At 28.4% G+C, this 21,022-nt stretch overlaps 3 protein-coding genes across 5 annotated transcripts; 1 reads left to right on the forward strand and 2 right to left on the reverse strand.

Annotated features, from left to right (window-relative positions):
• Positions 1 to 35: 35 nt before the first annotated feature.
• On the reverse strand, positions 36 to 4,860 carry LOC113796374 (choline/ethanolamine kinase-like). Of its 3 annotated transcripts, XM_027346641.2 has the most exons (6): positions 4,486 to 4,860; positions 4,248 to 4,425; positions 2,037 to 2,156; positions 1,741 to 1,963; positions 453 to 1,274; positions 36 to 380 (listed from the first exon to the last, which is right to left on the reverse strand). In XM_027346641.2, the coding sequence occupies exons 1-6, from the start codon at positions 4,541 to 4,543 to the stop codon at positions 300 to 302; spliced, it is 1,482 nt and encodes a 493-aa protein (XP_027202442.2). In that variant the 5' UTR covers positions 4,544 to 4,860; the 3' UTR covers positions 36 to 299. The 3 variants fall into 3 exon arrangements, with proteins under 3 accessions (XP_027202442.2, XP_027202443.2, XP_027202444.2); XM_027346642.2 differs by lacking the exons at positions 4,248 to 4,425; positions 4,486 to 4,860 and adding an exon at positions 2,928 to 3,451; XM_027346643.2 differs by lacking the exons at positions 4,248 to 4,425; positions 4,486 to 4,860 and adding an exon at positions 2,375 to 2,514.
• Positions 4,861 to 5,874: 1,014 nt separating this feature from the next.
• Snx27 (sorting nexin 27) lies at positions 5,875 to 9,182 on the forward strand. The gene is made up of 8 exons (XM_027346664.2): positions 5,875 to 6,325; positions 6,390 to 6,805; positions 6,876 to 6,978; positions 7,044 to 7,436; positions 7,496 to 7,936; positions 8,018 to 8,167; positions 8,231 to 8,359; positions 8,440 to 9,182. Exons 2-8 carry the CDS (start codon positions 6,432 to 6,434, stop codon positions 8,581 to 8,583), a joined length of 1,734 nt encoding a protein of 577 aa, XP_027202465.2. The 5' UTR covers positions 5,875 to 6,325; positions 6,390 to 6,431; the 3' UTR covers positions 8,584 to 9,182.
• A 4,187-nt stretch (positions 9,183 to 13,369) lies between these two features.
• On the reverse strand, positions 13,370 to 19,128 carry LOC113796392 (uncharacterized). The gene is given in 3 exon segments (XM_027346662.2): positions 13,370 to 17,209; positions 17,211 to 17,668; positions 17,896 to 19,128. Coding segments are annotated over 3 exon segments (1,755 nt in total). The 5' UTR covers positions 18,401 to 19,128; the 3' UTR covers positions 13,370 to 16,417.
• Positions 19,129 to 21,022: the final 1,894 nt, after the last annotated feature.

Genomic DNA, 21,022 nt, shown 5'->3' on the forward strand with positions numbered 1-21,022 from the left:
CGAATAAATTAATCAAAAAAAAATATCAATTTAGATTAAGGAAATTGAAAAAAACAAAATACATTTTTTTTTTTTTGCTTAATTGACAAAAATTTTTTCTCTGTTTTTAAAACATTTGTATTTGTGAGTGTGTATGTGTAAAAATGCATGTAAAGATGCAAAAATATTATTTAAAAAACAAATTTTTCCATGCAACAATTGAATTTCGTTTTTTTTTGGTAACTCGGTGATGCAGATAATAAATATCATAAATAGAAAAAAAAACAGAATAATCTTGTGTTGATCATAAAAACAATCGATCAGTCAATTTTAAGGCAGTATTTTTCAATAACAAATTTTTTATGCATCTGATATGCTTCCAAACGCGTTTTACCATATTCCTTGGAAATAGAAACAACAAAAAAAGTTAGAGATGATATTAAGAAAGGTGTAAAATTTTTAAAGAATCTTACCAGATAACCGAACGATATTTTCGATGTACGTGCATTATTAATGCTCCATAATGTCCATAATAAATGTGATACAAGTGCATAAAAATTAACTTCTTTAATAAGATGTTCTTCATTATCGTATGGTCCCGGTTCACTAGTATTATTAAGTTCTGAACATTGTTTAAGATATTCACGAATGAATAAACGTTTTTCATCATCATTTGGAAAACGATCCATATATGAATAATAATGTGGCCATTCAGGATTTGAATAATCAAACATACGTTCAACAAAATGATTTGCTATATCTGAACCACGATAATTATATGCACAGAATTCAAAATCAATAAATACAATATGATCATCAAAATTTGATCGTTGTTTTTGTTTACAATCGCCATTCATCATCGTTTGTTCATCATCATCATTATCATCATCAACAACATCATCATGATCACCATCACTTTTGGTCATTGTATCCAATACATTATTGTTAAGCAATTTAGAATTGAAATGTTTATCATCGGATGGTAATAAAATATTACCTTCTTGAAGATCATTATGACAGAATACAACTGGTGATTCACATTGTTCCAATATACGAAATAATATTTTAATTTCATTCTCATAATCAAACCGTATTAATTCCTGTTCAATTGTTGACATTTTTTCCGAATTGAATGGAACTTTTCGTATTTGTTCTAGCCATGTTTGCATTGTTTCCGTTAACCATGTTGGTTCTTTATTAATCGGTACATTTAAATGATGTACAATTGCCAATTTTCGTGCTATTATTGCTGAATATAATGGATTGGAAAGTTCACTACAAGTCATTGCTCGTGCCTTTTCAATTTCATTTTTTTTCAAATATATTTTTAGAATAGATTGATTTTTCATGGGGAAAAAAATACACACCGACATATATAGAGATAGATTTATATAATTTATATTAAAATATATGATCCACCCAATATATGATCAAATAAGAGAAAAAAGAACGGATTAAAAAAGATCACATTAAATAACAAACAATCAAATATTAACAAAATTTTTGTCTTTGGTTTTTTGAAGCAAAGATTTTTTTTTGGAACGAACGAAGGGGTTTCAACAACAACGAACTCTCATCATTTGAAGATTTTCAAGTGAAAAAAAAATCAATATCTCACATTGTTTTTCTATGGATTTTTTTGTTTGGTCAATCGAGAGTTTTGATGGCCAATATTTTCATTCACTTTTATCAGACAACAATTTTTTCAACAAGGACAAATAAAATAATCAAATTAAATGTTCATTTATAAATATTACTTACAGGAATATATTCTTCAAGACGTCCACCCGGAAATATTCCATATAATTTTGGTCCAAGTTTACGTTCAGATAATAACATTGTTATTACTGAATCGGTAATTTTTGTATCATATCTATCCAATAATTGGCCATACATTCGTAATAATACTTGACTTGGTTCACCGGTAACTGGTGTATGTGTTGCCGGTAATGAACAATAATATAATAGATTGCTTAAACCGCCACTAATTTGGTTTTTACAAAAAAAAATTGTTCAATAAAAAAAACCTTGATTATTTAAATGAATAAAAAACAAACCTAACGGTTTTAAATATCATATCATCACTGGATATTTTATTCCATTCACCACTAAGATATTTTCGACATATTTCATATGCTTGATCACGCATCTGTGTTGAACTTTCACTTGTTGGCTCACTATCATTATTGTTATTTGTTTCATTATTTGATTGTTTCAAATTCCGTGATGAATTATCGATATTAGAATCGTTGATTTTTCCCACCAACATGATTTGAGAATGTTTGTTTGTTGATTGAAATTAAGTAAATATTTTAGAAAAAAGAATAGAAAAAATCAATTAATCAAAAATTCAAAAAAATAACCAAAAAAATAAATTGCAGCCATTTTTATATACCGGGCGTTTTGGTATCGGATTTTTTTTTGAGGGGAAATAAATAATCAAAATGGAACTTTGTACTTTGATAAAATTCTAATCAATTAATTTTTTTCTAATTTAGTCGATTTTTGATACAAAGAAAAAAGGAAATCATTGAAAAAAAACAACATAAACGTGTGAGCAATTTGGATGACACACGATTCATTTGATCATCATCATCATCAAGTAATGATAATATCATAAGATCACAAGTTTTGGTTTTAGCTTCGAAAATAACAAACAATATTTTTTGTTTATAAAGTGTGAATGTTGTTGTTGTTGTTGATAAAAACAAGGATCCTGTAAAAAAAAAGGATCATAATAACATTGAAAGAGATAATAAAATGTGATGATGTTTTGGTGTAAAGTGATGACATTTTCTTTTTCATTCAACAAATCATTGGATACATTTTTCATTTTTTTTCAAATATTTTTTTAAATTAATAGCTGGCGCTAGATGGCAATCAATAAATTGTTTTTTGTTTGTTTGTTCATGTTTAATGAAAATGAAAAAAAGAATACAAAAACAAACCTTTTGGCCAAAATCATGCTTAGATAATTTTGATCCATTTTTTATCACTTTCTTTGGATTTTGTGTTTGTTTGTAGAAAACACAGAGAGATAATAATTGTTTGTTCAAGCGTGTGTGTGTGTATGGGTTTGGTTATGAAAATCACAAAAATTTGATTCGATTAAAAAGATGATAGATACGATTTTGGAACAAATATAAAAATTTGCTGAAAACAAAAACACAAATAAAATATTTTTAACCGGATTTGGATTAAACTAACGAAAAAACAAAACAAAAATAAAATGATTCAATGTTTTTTTTCAATTAAAAAAAAACAATAATAAAATGTCATTTGTGTTGCTTGTTTTGGAGTTCAACATTAAAAAAACAGCAACAACAACGCACCAATTATCATCACACAAAACAACAACAACAACAAAAACATCGATAGCACATGTTCTGAACCAGAAAACCAATAATCCAAGATTGTTGTATAATAATTGTATATATATCAAACAATACTGTTTAGGTAAAAAAAATATATATGTTTACAACACCAAGAAAAATCCATTGGCATTTTAAAAAAATATATAAAGAATATCATGATTTATCAGGTTAGGTGAAGTGCGCACGTCCATTAAATTATCATCATACGATTTGTTGATGTTGATGTTGATGTTAGACCAAACAATATCATTCGAGTTTTTTTTTCTTATGATTACATCAAATTTCATATTCCATCATCATTGTTTTTTCTTGGAAACAAAAAAAATCAAGCCATATTTTTTTCTGTAAAAAAAATTACATTTGATCATGTACATTTTGATATTGATACAATGATGATCAATGATAAATGAATTCCAATAATCAGCAGCCAAACGATAATCAATTTGTTTTTATATCATTATTATTAGTATCCGTCGATATTTTTATCATTATAATCATCATCATGATAAATTGTTGTTCTAGATGACGAAGCAAAGTTTTTGAAGACAAAAAAAACGAAAGAGTTTGTTCTCATTGTGTGGATGATATGTATGTTTAATAATGATAATCATGATTTGATTTGAATGAATCATGTTTATTTCTATTGAACTTGATTTATTCGTAAAAAAATCAATCAATCAATAATGATTTTGGTAATAGGTAATGTAAGGATTGTGTGTACAAAAAAATACAAAAATTATAAATTTCTTTTGGATGAGCTTTGTTAATCAAATATACCACCACATAGCAGTTTGGAGCATTTTGTTCTCATCATTAACAACAACACAAATCGAATTTGAAAAAAAAGGATTTTTGATAATTTTCAAATCACATGGATAAAATCAATTGACTTACCGTTGATGTTTATCATTTTTTTTGAAATGATAATGATGATGTTTCTCATTCCTTTCCCTAATAGTAACATTATTATTATCAATAATATTGATCTCGATATTCGAATTTGAATCCGATCCAGATTTCGATGATGATGATAATATTACCGCTTTATACCATTTTCGAGCCTTATTCAATGCTATAATCAATAAATTTTATGATATTTAAAAAAAAAATTCAACAAAACAAAAATACCAACTTTTAACATTGGTCAATGATGATGATGATGGTCGCCTGTTTAACAATAACATGGTCATTTTTATTTTCGAACAATTTATTCTTACGGTTTGGGCTATTTTCGATAAAAATTTCCAATCCTAATCCAATGTGGCTTACGTGATAATTTTAAATGTTTTAATTGCGTTTGTTTTTTTTGCTATCCTTCGATTTATGATTTGATATGAAATTGATTTTCAGACAGTGTGCAATTTTTGAAGTTATTCGAGACGTTTTGAGTTCGTTGGCAGATTTTTTTTTTCGTGGACGAAATGATGATAGTGGTTGTGGTGGAACAAGTTGAACAAGCGGGTTTGACATGACATAGAAGCGGTTGCTTCCAACGTTAACTATTGATAAATGAAAAAAAAACTGTGTCGATCAAATTAAGCGCTTGCGCAATTTGTTTTAATAATTATCACTCCTACCTTTTTTTCTGCAGAGAAACAAGAATTAATTTTTTAAAAAAACAAAAGAGAAAAATTCTTCAAGAATCTATATAATAAACACGAGAAGCGAAGCTTCTCGAGTGTGGTGCACAAGAAATTGTCGTTAACAGAGAAATGTGTTAGGAAATTTTTAATACACAAATGTGATAGAAAGGGTCTGCAGAAATAGTCAGTGTGCGCAACAGTCTGCGCAACACGAATTGCCTCGGGATAGAAAAATTGTTAACGCTTAGGCCCCGGTCTCATTGTAATGGGACCGCGGCCTTAAGCAGGTTAGGTTAGGTTTGTGCAATTAGGTTTTCCGGGAGGAACTAAGTGAAGCGCCAATATTTGTGGCTATCTTTGGCGATTTTTTCCAATATTTTTTGGACCGATTTTCGGTGAAACCGAAACAAATGGATAGAAAACAAATAATTGATTGTATCGAGTGAATAAATAGTTGGATCGATCGCAAGAACAAAACTTCAGCCAAGATTTGGCGGATGGGCGGCGTAGCCGCTCATCTGCCAAAATCTACGGCTGGCAGTGTGCGTGCTGCTGGCCGAAGGCCGGCAACACACACTTGTAATTAATTAAAAAAGAAAGATGAAATAATTTTGTAAACAAATAATTTGTTGTTGTGGAAATCATAAGACCTGAACAACAAAACATTCGAATTTCATTAAACATAAATGATTTTAAGAATTCCAACAACAACAAAAAAAAATTTTCGGTAGAAAATTTTAACAATACAAAAAAAAACTATGATATCGAAACGAAATTGTCATTTATTTGTTAAATGATAATGATTTTTCCTATATTCATATTGATAATTGTTTTACAAAAAAAAATCGGGAGTAAATCGGATTGATTCGAAATTTTTTTTAAAAATATAACACCCGAAATCGATATTAGATGGCGATACAATCGATGTTGATATTGATAAGTTTCATTGTGTTCGGTGAAAGAGAATCCTTACTCACGTCGTTCCAAATACATAAGTGATGTAAGATGTTTGAAAAAAAATTACCTTGGAACTTTTTTCTGTTTTATCAGCTGAAAAACAAATCCTAAATGAATGATAAATGTATTCAATCAACAATAATAATAAAAGAATTGAATTTTTAAAGTTAATTGATTTCAGATGTTTTTTTTTGGTTATCTTCTTGACTTTTTTCTTTTTAAAAATATAAAATGTCATCCATATCAGCTGTGTTGATTTTTAAATTTTCAACATTCTTTTGAGAAAAAACAATCATCACTCGATGGCAATTATGATAATTATTGGGAATCATTAATAGAAAAGTAATGCATAATTTTTTTCCAATGGGAACATTCACTAATCCATATCGTAATTAATTTATTGATAAATTTTTTTTTGCAGTTGAAAAAAAAGTAAGTCAATGTCAATGTCAATGTTTAAATGTGATCGATTAAATTTGATTATCAAAATTTTTAGAATTTGAATTTACGTCATTATTATCATTTATATGAATAATCGATGGCAGAAAATTTTCCAAATAATCAAATGACCAATGCTGAATCATCTTCATCATCATCACCACCACCATCATCATCATCATCATCAATTCCTTCATCATCATCAACAACAATAGCAACGACAACAACAACATCATCATCAATAACACCCACATCATCAAAATTAGGAGATTATGTTTCCGGTCCACATTTAGTGACCATTTATAAAACGGAAACCGGTTTCGGTTTTAATGTACGTGGACAAGTATCTGAAGGTGGTCCATTACGTAGTATAAATGGTGAATTATATGCACCATTACAACATGTTAGTGCTGTTTTGGAAAATGGTGCGGCTGAAAAGGCCGGTATTCGTAAAGGTGATCGTATTCTTGAAGTGTAAGTTTCTGACAAAAACCCTTTTTAAAAATTTTAATTTGATTTGGTTTTCCCACAACATTAAACTTAGAAACGGTGTTAATGTTGAAGGTGCAACACATAAACAAGTTGTCGATCTGATTAAATCTAGTGGCGATAAACTTCTCCTTACGGTTATATCCGTAACACCTAGGGTAAAATTTTGATTTTTTTTTAATTTTTGAAAAGAATATTAATTCTGTTTGGTTCTGTTTGTAAGGAGGCTGAAAAATTGGAACCATCCGATGATACAAATAATTTTGTCTATGATTATAGTGAGAAACGTTCATTACCAATAACAATACCTGATTATAATTGGATTGAAAAAAATAATGGTGAACGTTATTGTGTTTTTAATATTTATATGGCCGGTAGACATCTTTGTTCAAGACGTTATCGCGAATTTTTAAATCTACATAATAATCTTAAACGTGAATTTAATGAATTTACATTTCCAAAATTTCCGGGAAAATGGCCATTCTCATTATCATATCAGCAATTAGATTCACGACGTCGTGGTCTTGAATCCTATATTGAAAAAGTTTGTGCCGTACGTGTTATTGGTGAAAGTGATATAATACAAGAATTTCTTACCGATTATGATGACGAACATGTAAGTTTAACTGAAAAAAAAAGAATAAAATCCGATACTGATTTACATTGTCCAAACAGGGAACAAATCAAACGCCAGTAGATCTTAAAATTTTATTGCCAAACAGAACGGCCATAACGATTACGGTGAAAAAGAATAGCTGTACCAAAGATGTTTATGATGCCATTATTGAAAAGATTAACCTTTCACCCGAAATAGCCAGATATTTTGCCATATTTGAAATTGTTGAACAAGGATTTGAAAGAAAATTACAATCAAATGAATTTCCATATAATTTATATATACAAAATATACAGAATACAAGTGCCGCATCCACTTGTTTAATGATGAAAAAATGGTTTTTTTATTTACCAACTGAAATCGAATTATGCTCAAGACAAGATTTACTTGAAACATTTTTCTTCTACCAAACAATCGAAGATGTAAATAAAGGACAGATTAAAGCCGGAAATAAATTATATGAATTGAAAGCTTTACAGGAAATTTCGAAAAAATCTGAAGTAAGTTTATTATTATTTTCATCATTTTATATTGATATTTTAATTTTTGTTTTGTTTTTTCTCTTCCTCATCATTATCAAGTATTTAAAATTGGCCAGAAAATTAGATGGTTATGGTGAGATAACATTTCCACATTGTGCTTCCGATGCTCGTAAAGAAGGTCATATTATGTGTATCGTTGGTTATGATTCATTTAAATTGCAAGCATGTCATGAAGATGGAGCCATCGAGGTAAAAAAAATTAATCAGAAAAAAATCAACGAAATCTTGAAAAATAATTATTTTAAATTTTAGAATAAAAAAATTGAATTCCAATGGGATACCCTAAAAGAATGGTATGTTGATGATGAAGGCATCTCATTTGTATTCGTTTATAATAAACCGGATAATAAATTACGTCGTGTTCGTATTCATACGCCATATGTAAGTTTTTTTTAATAATTTAAATAATCTTGACATTTAAACTTTTTTCCATTTATCTAATATGAACCAAAATTCTATAGAATATATTTCTAAATGAATGTTTTGATAAAGTTATGGAAGAACGTAAATATCATCAACAGCAGCAAAAACATCAACAGTCAACACCAGATCAATCACCAATAAAATCCTTGCAATCACAATCATCAGTACAGCAGCAGCAATGAAGAATATCAATAACAAAAAAGAGAGAATCCATTTCCATATTTTAAACAGGTCCAAATAAATAAATCTAATATGCAATATTAATCATCAATCATCATCGAATTCTATAGATTATTATTGTTCACCATTATCATCATCATCATCATCATCATCAAAAAAACAAAAACAATAAGCAAGCAATCAAATCAAGATTTTTCTCATTATTCAAAATCTCCGAAAAGAAAATTGAATATTATTTATTTATATAATAATCTTTTTTCATAAAAAAACAAAGATTTTATAAATATTTGATTGGATTACTTAGAGCAAAAAAAAAAACAAACAAAATATTCATCATCAATTAATCCATGTCTTCGATTGTTCTCAACAAAAAAAAAATTCTTAATTTTATTGTGCTATTTGTGTGTGCTATTTTTTAATTGTCAATTTTTTTTCTTTTGTTTTTTTCTTTAAATTTAAATGAAATGATTTTTTTAAAATGATTTTTTTTGCCCATAAAAATTTAATTTGTTTCATTTCTTTTTTTTCATTTTTCTTGTTTGCCCAGAATATTTGAATATTATTTTTTTTTAATTTGAAATAAATTCTATTTGCATATTAAGGATTCTGTGTGTAAAAAATGCATTCTTTTATGTGAAACAGAATTTTCTTCGTCGACAACAACGGCAAAAGGAAACAAGCAAAAAAAAATTATCCGGATGTTCAACGAACTTTAACCCGAATCAGGACATGATGATAATGTATATAGAATTCCGTTAACTTTCTGCTACTTGTACTACTACTACTACTAATGGTAGTGATACATCCACATTTCATGAATGATGGCTAAAAGTTGAATGAATGAATGAATGAATTCTGGTTCTCCAATTTCTTCAAGTCGGCGGGCGGATGGTTAAATGGTGCCATCAATATCATTATTTCTTTCGAAAAAAATAGGAATATATTTTCACTTTTAGAAACTTTGATCGGTCAGGGCTTAGAAACGAAATACCAAACAAAAAAAAACCCGAAAGAATTCATTCCATTCATCACGTTCAATTCATTCACGATATGTATGTCGGTAGCAGCATTTAATGATGATGATGATTATGAAAATTCGAAACAAAACGAAAAAAATTCTACAAGAATGAATGAAGAAACGAAAGGAATTTTGTATACGGCGTCGTCGCCATCGTTTTACATTATTCTATGGGATTTTTTTCTGGTTAATAATATTTTTCTTTTTTACTCTGGTATAGCCCTAAATACACAACCATTCGGTTCGGCAACCCGAAAGCTTCCTTGATGTGTGTGTGTGTGTGTGTATCTGTTAATGTATTATATATTTGAAAACGTTATTTGTATGTGTACAACATCGTTTATTTTAAAAAAAAACATTTTGTTTTTCGGCGAATCATATACCCAAAATCACTATATCTATCTATATAATCCAATACTTAATACACAACGAAAGCTATAGTCAAAAATGGCCAAAGTGCAATGAACTTCGGGCTTTTTTTCTCTCGATTTGGTTTCATTTTTTTTTCGTTTTCGGTAAACTTTCTCTCACTCTCTTGGTATTGTTATTGGAAATCGTTACGATGTTTTTTTTGTTTCTGTTTCTCACTATTAGATGTACCATGTGATGTTGTTTGGATGTTACCAATATGACCGAATTGAACCGAATAGCAAAAAAAAAAAAAAAAGAATTCTGCTGCTATATACAGGGCGTCTGATTTACTTACCATTATTATTATTATTATCATTATTAATGGAAAAAATGAATCGTTTTCGTCATCATCATCATCGTTTGTCGTCATATTGATTCATTAATGGTACAATTGCCTTGTATTTTTGTTGGATGATTCTTTGGTACAATGTTATGAACTCTCTCTCTCTCTCTCTATATATATTTTTGTAGTGTTTTTACTAAATTTACTACTAAAAATAGACAAAACCCCAATGATGAAACAACATGCATAGAATAAAAAAAAATTATTCTGGTCTATTTTTATGTTTAAATTTGGAACTATAAAAAAAATCACGAGAAAAAAAAATTGTTCCAGAAAAAACAACAACAACGACAATAACCACAACAAAAACATAGTAACCAAACAAAATATTCTAAAAATACTCAACTTATAGTAACGAGATAGTTATTATTGAATAGGAATATTTTTTTTGTGTAAAAAAAAAGATGATATTTAAATATTTGAAGATCCATCATCAAGAATTGTTCTCGCTCAAGTCAACAATTGACTATTTTTAACTATGCAGAATTCTAAACTTTTTTATAAATTCAAAGGTTTCCCAATATTAGATTCTTTGTTGAATTGGATTGGAATATCCGGTAATTGAATTTTCATTTTTCCATTTCCCGTTTTTTTTTCTTCTTCTAAATGTTTGGTTACATTATAAATGGCATGCGTAATGATTCCGAAATTCCACCATCATCATTGGATGATCCGAAAGGTTCGTCGGTCGGTCGGTCATTCAGGTCGACAATGTTTTCTTCATTCGAACCCAAAATGATACATGCGCATCCAAAAATATCTTCATTCTTTCGACATGTTCTGTGTATATGACCCAAAATTGTTTCAGTGAAAACAAAAAAATTCTAATCAAATTAGTAATCGAAAAAATGTTGTTTTTTTCAAACATCAATTACAAATGATAAATCAAAATTTCTTCAAAAATAGAATTACGATTCAAACAAATGCCCTACAACAAAAAAAACTTTAAATTCTTTTAAATATCCAACTGATATCTTTGAAATGATCGTTCCATTTCCTTCGTGGCATCCATTTGGTACCAGTTTATGTTCAAAATGAATAAAATTTCCATATATACAACACAGGAAAAAAGTACTGGAAGAAAATTCTCAAAAAATATTTTTATTGTTCTCAAAAAAAAATCATTCTATTTTCCGGTTACACACACATTTTTATATAGCATAATGGTGGTAGCAGCAGCAGAAGCAAAACTGTAAGGAATATAAATTATTGTCCATAGGATTCTATTTCCATCCAAAAAAAACAGCCAGAAGAATCCAAAAACAAAATTATCGAGGTCTATGACCTTCCTTATTTTTTGCTTCACTATTCTGGATCGTTATAGATTCTCACTCTATTTAAAGGCAACAATAAGAGGCTCAGGAATTTTCCCAAAAAAGATATATTCTACGTTTAATTATGATTGTAGCTTTCTGGGAAATTTTCTCCAGAAAATTTCAATAAACATCCGTCTTAAATTTAAAAAAAAGAAAAAAATTTGAAAAAAAAACATTATCATCATTCTGTAGAAACATAACAAGCCTGTGAACAGAAAAAAACAAACTTGGAATGTCAAAAACTTTTACTTTTATTCATCATCATCATCATCATCATTGTCGTTATTGTTGTCGACCGGATGTCATCGCCATTATCATCATCATCATCATCATCATCAGGATCAACATCAGCATGACCACACGCATACATCAAACCATAAGATGATTATAAAAATGTCTTGATGGTTAGCCAATGCCATCAGCCATTATCCATCCCATTCGTTGTAAAATTGTCAAAAGTCGACAATAATCACAACAACGAAAATAATTTTCAAACAAAACAAAACAAAAAAAACGAGAGAAAATTTTAACCCTTTCCTTTCATTCAACCGATTCAAATGTTATTCAAAGAATTATATCTAAATTTTCTTTTTTCAAAACAGCAAAATAGGGTAATAAATCTTTCAAAAAGAATATAATTATTACTGAAAAAGTTTCTTTGGTTTGTAATGGGTTAAACCAAACTGAATTTTCTTTTTGGGTGGTTAATTTGATGTTTTTTTTGTTCAACTCAAAATTGAAATCAGTGGCCACCACCACCAACACCAAAAACCTACTATTATCGTTCAAGAATGACCTTAATTTATTTTGAAGAAAATATCAAAATTCAATGATTTTTTTTTTTTGGAAAATTCATTGTTACAGTCGGGTCAGTCAGATTGGTTTGTTGGTCGGTCGATCAGTCTGACACATTACCCAAAAAAAAAAAAAAAAATGGCCAGGTAAAACAAAACTAGTTCATCGTACTTGATGATGATGATAATGATGACCAAATCACCTAGAAAATAAGTGTGAGCGAAAGACGAAAAAAAAGTGAAAACTAAATTTTGTTGTTTTTGTTTTGTATGAACAACACTGAACTGGATTCCAAGATTCACAATGGTTGTGAATATTATCATCACCATCATCATCATGAAAGAATGAAAACTTGAATTTTTCATTTTTCTCCAAACAAAAACAAAACAAAAAAACAACGAAATGTGGATGGCCGAATAGAAGGTCGACTAGTTTTTTGTTGTTGTTGTTGTTTTTTTTCGCCTCACAATCATTTTGGAAAATCATCAAACAAGAGAGAGAGAGAGAGAGAGAGAGAGAGACCATGAACCATCCATGAACCGACTGAATGAGCATCCAACCATCAAGTCCAAGTCAAGTCATTCATTCATTAAGGCTGGTAACCCACCACGATTACCACCATATGTGTAGATGATGATATAATATGTATGTGTTGTTTATCATATTGGTGAAATTCAATTCACCATAACAACAACATTGATGATTGTAGAATTTTGGTTGAGAATTGAACAAAACAAAACAAAACATAAAAAACTGAGGGAGATAGATAACGATAAAGACTCACATGATGATTCTATTGCTGGCAAAAAAAATTAATCATAGATACACCATGGTGATGGACAAATCAATCACATGATTTTTTTTCGAAATTCGTTGTTGCAAAAGAAAATTTTAAAGTTTTAAAATTTAATTTTTTAAATATTTTTATTTATTTATTCATTATTTGTATGCATATCTCTTTGTTTTTTCATTTTATTACAAATTATTATAATTAATATTTAAGAAGAAGAAGAAGAAGGAAAAAATCTGAATTTACGAAAATCCAATCGAAATTATTATTACTGTTTATAATGGTGATTGAATGATTGATGTGATCGATTGAAGAAAATTGTGGAATTTTTTGATTTTGGAAAAAAAAGTAGAAAAAGTTATTTTTTTTTTTTTGATTTGAATCGTTTTGTTTAGAAAAAAAGTTTTCCCAAAAAACTATAAGAAATTTGTAGAAAAATTTGTTTTTTGTTTGATGTAATTGTTTGTTATCAAAAAAAAAAAAAAATTACAAATTTAGATGAAAAATAAAGGAAAAACGAATAGAAGATTGAAATCAAAGTGTCTCTGTGTGTTTGTGAGATAAAAAGGGTTAATTTTTGAATTTATAATTTAAAAAATTTGGAATTTGGAAGAGAATTTTTGTTTGTTTGTTTGTTCAATTAATCAATCAATCGATCACTCAAATCAATCAAAGAATAAAGTAATTTGTAATTATTATTATTATTATTATTATCAATTTGTAATTTATAAATATGTTTGTAAAAGAATATAACACAAAATAAAAAATATAAATCCAATTATATAAGAGATATTTTTATATGGAGAAAGATTGTATAATCATATATAAAGTGTGTGTTTGTGTGGGTGATGACATAAATATATTATTTTTTTCCATTATAAATTTCTCAAATAAATTATAATCAATTTTTTGGTTTTTTGGAATAATTTAAAATTCGTGTATTGTTTTCGGTTGCAATTTGTAATTGAAAAGTTTTCATATTCATTTTTGAATTTTGATGAATGATTTTTGGCACCACATATAAGAAAAAATGTCATGTTTTGCAGAGAAGAGGAAAAAATGGAATCGGAATTCGAGATGGTTGTTTCCGCAATATTGGTGCGTCTTATGTTAAATATTTTTCAAAGAAAAAAAACAGTCATTTTTCACACCTTTTTTTCCGAAAAAAAAACTACTGTGTAACAAAACGTGAAAAACACACACAGGTAATACATATTTGTAATATCAAAAATGAAAGAAAAAGAAAACGACAATAATACTTGTACTTTATATATGGCAAGTGGGTGTATGTGTGGGAGTGTGGATCAATGTTCGATATATTGAAGGATTCATATCATTTCTAAATCTATTAAGAACCAAAACAAACATGTTTGTCTATTAAATTTTCGTTTGTACTTTATGGTGACACATACAATATCATCGGTATGATCGATTAATCAAATGTTGGTTTGTTTGTTTGTTTTCATTTTTGTTTTTTGCTTATTAAGATCACTAAATTATTGTACATTGGATATTTATTTTGTCATTTGTATTACTGAGATTCTGTTTATGTAATTTGAAAGTGTGTTTAAATAAATGTGTACTTGAAATTGTACTTTAAAGAAAAAAACAAACAAACAAGCAATCAAAATGGAATGAGATCAAAACAAAAAAATCAAATAAAAAATATATTTCAAAAAAAAAAATTCACAAATTCAGTGCAATATATATTCTGTGAGCTCTCTATATAAATATTTTGTTCGTTGTCAAAAATCACCATCTTTTTTTTTTGGTTTTTTTCTTCATTGTCAAAAAAGATTCAATAAATTCTTTTTAAAAATATTTAGTAACAGAATTGGCCCTTTTGTTTTTTCAGAAAGTGTTAATGAAGTGCCCAGCCAAAACAAATCGAAAATAAAAAATTCTAATCAAGCATGATTGCCATGTGGATTCATTCATTTAGCATCAATTATGTGTTTGTGTATAAGTGTGGCTGGTTTGAGTGCATTTTTGCCTATTATGATAATGCAATAATTAAGTATCAATGCGCAGCAATATTCAGGGATTTTTTTTATAAAAGAAAATAAAATCAATAAAACGAAACAAAAAAAGCTAATAATAATAATAGTAATCTATATGAATAATGAAAAAAAAACGATGAACACATATGATTTGTTTTGTTTTGTTAGCATATTTCTTATATATAAATTCAAAGAATTAGAAAAAAAAACTTAACATCTTTGTTTCTTGATGATGTTTTCGAAAAGGGTTGTGCGTCTATAGCCGTGTTATCCGACCACATTCAAAAAAAAAGAAGCCAGTTCTAGTTTTTTAAATGCTCGGCGTTTGACTTTCTTAATGGGCTGTTAAGTTTTGGTTGTTTGTGTGTGTGTGGGTGGATGTTATGTAAAGAATTGAACAGAAAAAATAATCATCAAATTAAAAAAAAAGAAGAGTAAAATTAATAAAGATTCTTTGTAATATTTTGTAATGAACCAAGGCAGAGAAAAAAACAGATAAAAAAATATTTTAAAAGCAAAAAAAGAAAAAAAATCTCATTAAATTATCAATTAATCTGAAACATTTTTGGAACAGAACAGAAACAATAAGAAAAACACACACACACACACACACACACCGCACACAAACAACATTCGATAATCATCATAAGTAATAATCAATCAATCAAAAAAAAAAAGATAGATTTTTCAAATTAAAAAAAAGAAAAAGAAATTCTGGTGATTCTGTTTGAACACGATATTTTTGTTTGACAATTTCAAAATAATATTTAAAAAAAACGAAAAGAAACAAAAAATAAATGTAAATTCTGTTATGTAATAATCAATTAAATTTAAATATATATTTTTCTTCATAAAAAAAAACTCATTTTAAATTATATTTATCATCAGTGTTTATATGTAAAATAGCTGGCTGGAAACTATATGTTAATTCTATGAAATAAAAGAAATATGACGATATGTTTTTTTTAAAAAATGTAAAGAATCTGTGTTTTTATATATGAAATTTTAAATATAAGTAGATCAAATATATATGTGGTTTCCAAAGAACAAAAAAGAAAGAAAGAAGTATTGGCAGTTTTCAGTGAATTTGAATCTTTTAAATTGAAACAAGAAAAAAAAACGTTTGACATAAACACAAACACATACATCTATATATATATTGATTATATGATTGAAGATGAACCAATACCGGATAATGATGATGGTGATGCTGATACGGATGCTAATGATAAATGATTATGATTATTTGGAATATTTGATTCTAAACTTGATCGACGTTGATCCATATTATTATTATTATTATTTGTAATCATCATTAATGATGTTTCAATGTTATTATTATTATTATTGCTGATCAAAAATGAATTATCATTATTATAATCATCAATTAATTGAAATGAACCCGTTCTTGTCGATGATGTTGTTGATGATTCATTTGATGATGATGGCCACATTGATGATAATGAATTATAAACATTATTCTTATTATTATTTTGAATAGATAATAAATGATCAAATGATGTTGGTGAATCCCCTAAACCTTCATCAATATCATAAGATCCATTACTTGTCTGGCCAGATGTTAATGAATTCGGTGGTGATGTTGATAATGATGAATGATGATGAGGATCATTCATATGAAATATTGAACAAAGTTCTTTAAATGTTTGACTTTTCAATGATGGTTGCTGTTGTTGTTGATGTATTAATGAATTATTATTACCCATCAATTTGGTGGTCATTGATGGTGAATGATTCAAAAATGATGATTTTGTCGTAGACGTTGTTGTTGTTGTTGTTGATGCAGCAGCAGCAGATGATGATGACAGGAAGAAATCATTACATTTATTATTCGTTAAGCAAGAAATGAATAGATTATCGAATGAAGAAAGTAATGGTGAATTGGAAAAATCTGAACCTGTTCCAGTTGTTGTACTTTCATCGGGTGTACCGATTGGATCCGGCTTGTGAATCGATTAAACCACCAGTTCGAAAAGCAATATGAGCTTCAATTTCTTTACGTGCAGTATCAACATCATCGGATAATCCGGTTACCTCAAATACCGGATCTTTTTCTCTTGATGGTGTTATTATATAAGTATTTGTTTGCTGTTGTATACGTTTGATTGTTGCCCCTTTTGGTCCGACAACCAGACCAACAACACGATATGGTACACGTACCTGTATAGTAATATGACCAGGTAGATGTGCATTTGGTGCTGGTCCCATATTACCCGGATTATTTTTACGTTGTGCACGTATCTGGCTAAAATGTTCAGCAGCTGATAATATTTCACGTTTTGCAGCATTAACATCTTCTTTACGTCCAGTTACAACAAACACTGGTTCTTCATTACGTACCGGTGTTTTTATATAAGTATTTGTTTTTGCACGCAATGCTTTTATTTTACAACCTATATTTTTATTTTCATTTTAATATGATCAAAAAAATAAAAAAATAAACAAACAAAGAATATTATAGATCACATTAAATGTATTTTTAAAATAAATAGATTCATCTAAAAGCTAATTTAATTAATAAAAAAAAACTAAAACAAAAATCCAGATGTTTTAAGAGTAGAAAAAAAATGGAAATGGAAATGATATGACAAAAACACACAAAGAATAAAAAAAAACAAACCTTGACGACCAACAATTTCAGCCACATGTTCTGATGATGGTACTGGAACACATTCGGTTGTATTCTGGCTACGTTTCATTGTCATTGCTGTTGCTGATGTTGTTGTTGATACAGGGGTTGCATTTGCAATAGCCGCTTTAAGCATCATTTGATGATCATTATTTTGATGATGATTATTATTATTATTACCATTAATATTATTTAATGCATTTAATAATGAATTAACTGTTGATGATCGTAATTGATTCATATTATTCGATTGTTGTTGTTGTTGTTGATCAGACATTTGTAACCATTGATTAAATTCATTTGAAAAATCATTTGTTGTACAATCATCATTAATGGAAAATGTTCGACGTTGTTGTTGTTGTTGTTGAAGATCATTATTATTATTGTGGCCGATTGTTGTTTCAAAGAAACCACCATTGACATTATTATTATTTCCAATCATTGTCGATGTTGATGATATTATATCGGCAAAATCGCATAAAAGATTAGCCGGCATTTTTGTTGTTTTAGTTCAAAATGTACGTATTATTCAATATAAGGTTATCAATTCTCATTAACAAGAAAAAAAGATTTTTGTTTTTTTTTGTACTTTAAGATTTTTTTTTGTAATTCTTCAAGTTGTACAATAGAGTTAATTGGATGGATTCAAATAATAGAATCCCCTGATATATTCAATTCATTATCTTTCGAAAAAAATCGAATCTGGGTTCGTTTTTTTTTCTTGCGATGATGAAATACTTTGCTTTGGAGATGATACGCAGAACGAACAATTATTTTCAGTTCTTCTTCTGTGCGTATCAATAAACTTTCAATAAAAACATTTATATTTTAAAAAAAACGATGCAAATGAAACAAAACACCAAAAAAAAAAACACTATCAAGAATTTCGTTGTCGAATAAACAAAATGATTATATCATAATGAAAATTATATAAAATAACCAAAATGGATAAATGGTTTAACAGCACACATCAACCGTCGATTCAAAACAATCAAACAACCAGAAAAAAATTTGGAATATAAAAAAAATTAAACAAAATATATAAAAAAAAAACAACCAAACAACGATGACAACGAAACGAGATGATGTGAAAATGAAATCCGACAAAACTTAAAACCAAACTAAACAACGAATATCATTCACACATCAAAGAAGCAAGAAAGCAAACACTGGCAGACAACAGAAGATAAAAAAAACAGATCGAACACAATTGAAACTTTTTTTTTGTTTGTTTGTTTGTTTGTAAAACCGAAAATGCCGTGTGCGTTTATACGCAATGCGCGTGTTTTTTTTTGCATTTTGTGCTATGGCAGACATCAACGTTATTTTGATGTAAAAGCCCGCGCGCACAAATAGTAGCAGTATGAATTTTTTTGTTGTTGTTGCTAGCAGTATTATTCTATATTCGCTTTTTTTGTTAGATTTTGTCCACTTCCTCATTTTGTATGTCCTCATTATTCCATTTCTTTTGTCTCATATTAGCAGTGTGGTGGTAGATGGGTGGGTGGTTTGTACCCTCCTCCTCCTCTTTTCGCTTTTTCCATTCAAATAAATGCTACTACTATTCGAATATTAAGAATTTGTGTAACAAAAAAAAGGTGAGATTTCTTTTTGGAATTTTTTATTTTTGGATCCAAAATGGAAAGACATTTTTTTTTAATTTGAGACCAGATAAAAGGCAATGCCCAGAAACCAAACAACAAGAAAAACTTTATTACCGGTTCCGGTTTTTTATCAAATTCTATTAGCTGAAACAAAAAACCCTCGGTCGAGAAACAAAACAAAAAAACTGAATATCATGTTATGTAATCAAAATTTGATAAGATTTTATGTTTGAAAAACGTTAAAATTAATGAACAAGAAATGAAAAACCAAATGGTTTTTCTATCAACCGGATTTTTTTTTCTCTCCTCTTGCATGCACGAAAATCTGTATTTGTTTTCAATGGTGACCTATAGACCTACACACACAAATGCAGACAAACATGATGATAATGAATGAATGTGTGGGTTCATGTCCTTGTTCTTATCTTATCTACGAATTTATTTTCTTCTTCTTCATTATCGTTGTTGTCAACAACAGAATCATTTTTCCAAGAAACAAAAACCAAAACAAACAAAAAAAAACTTGTCATTGATAAAAATCCAATGAATTCCATTCAGAAAATTCAAATCGAATCAATATTTAACACAACCACCATAAACATGAAATTCCTGCCTCGGGTTCAATTTCGATTCGATCCGATCATATTGATCGATACACACGTGTTCGATCATTTTTATTGGATTTTCTTTTTCAAATGTGCTAATTGTATTTATATGTTTTTTTCCTTCTCCGTTGTTGTTGCTGATAATGATGATGATATTTTGATCCTATTTTCCTATCTCTACCCACCACCGCCAACCACCAAGCTTGTTGCTGTGCATGAATATTTTCAAGTGTTTTTATTTACTTATATTTTTTTCATCGTGATTTGTTTCATTTCACCGAAGAATTTCTGTTTCTTTCAAGAAAGAAAAGAAAATAATATTCACACACACACACGGTGTTATAAAAAAAAAGATCGATCCATTTTCTTGCAAAAAGAAATGCAACAACAACAACAACAACCAAAAAAATCAAGTTAAGAAATATTTCATTTTCTCAACAACAACAAAACAAAACAATCGATGACCTATGGCTATGAATTTTTGGCCTTGAACCTTGTTGTTGTTGTTGTTGTAAAGAATATACCCAGTAGCCAATGATGATGATTGAAAATTTTTCTTTATAAAAAAAAATTTCTTTAAAGAATTTTTTTTTCGGTCCACATACGGACACGGACAATGAAATTTAAATCGTTTATTTGGACAGCCGAAAAATGTCCCACCACCACCACTATTTTGGGATGATGATGATTGAATATAATGAATGAAAAACATATGGCCAAACGTTTGTATTGTAGCCTGAAGAAATATTTACAATAATTTGAACAATGGATCCATCATTATCTTAAACATTATGCACTTGGATGGCAACAAGTATTTCATTTTTGTTTCTTTTGGTATGAATAGTGGAGGGCGGGGGTGGATCGATTGGACCTGGGATAGTCCGGCCTAGCTTGCTTGATGATTGAGAA

The sequence above is a fragment of the Dermatophagoides pteronyssinus genome, unplaced genomic scaffold (genome assembly GCF_027571235.1).
Source record: "Dermatophagoides pteronyssinus isolate colony J.1.1.1.1 unplaced genomic scaffold, Derpt_VIB-CSIC_2022.12 sq0012, whole genome shotgun sequence".
Taxonomy (NCBI): Eukaryota; Metazoa; Arthropoda; class Arachnida; order Sarcoptiformes; family Pyroglyphidae; genus Dermatophagoides; species Dermatophagoides pteronyssinus.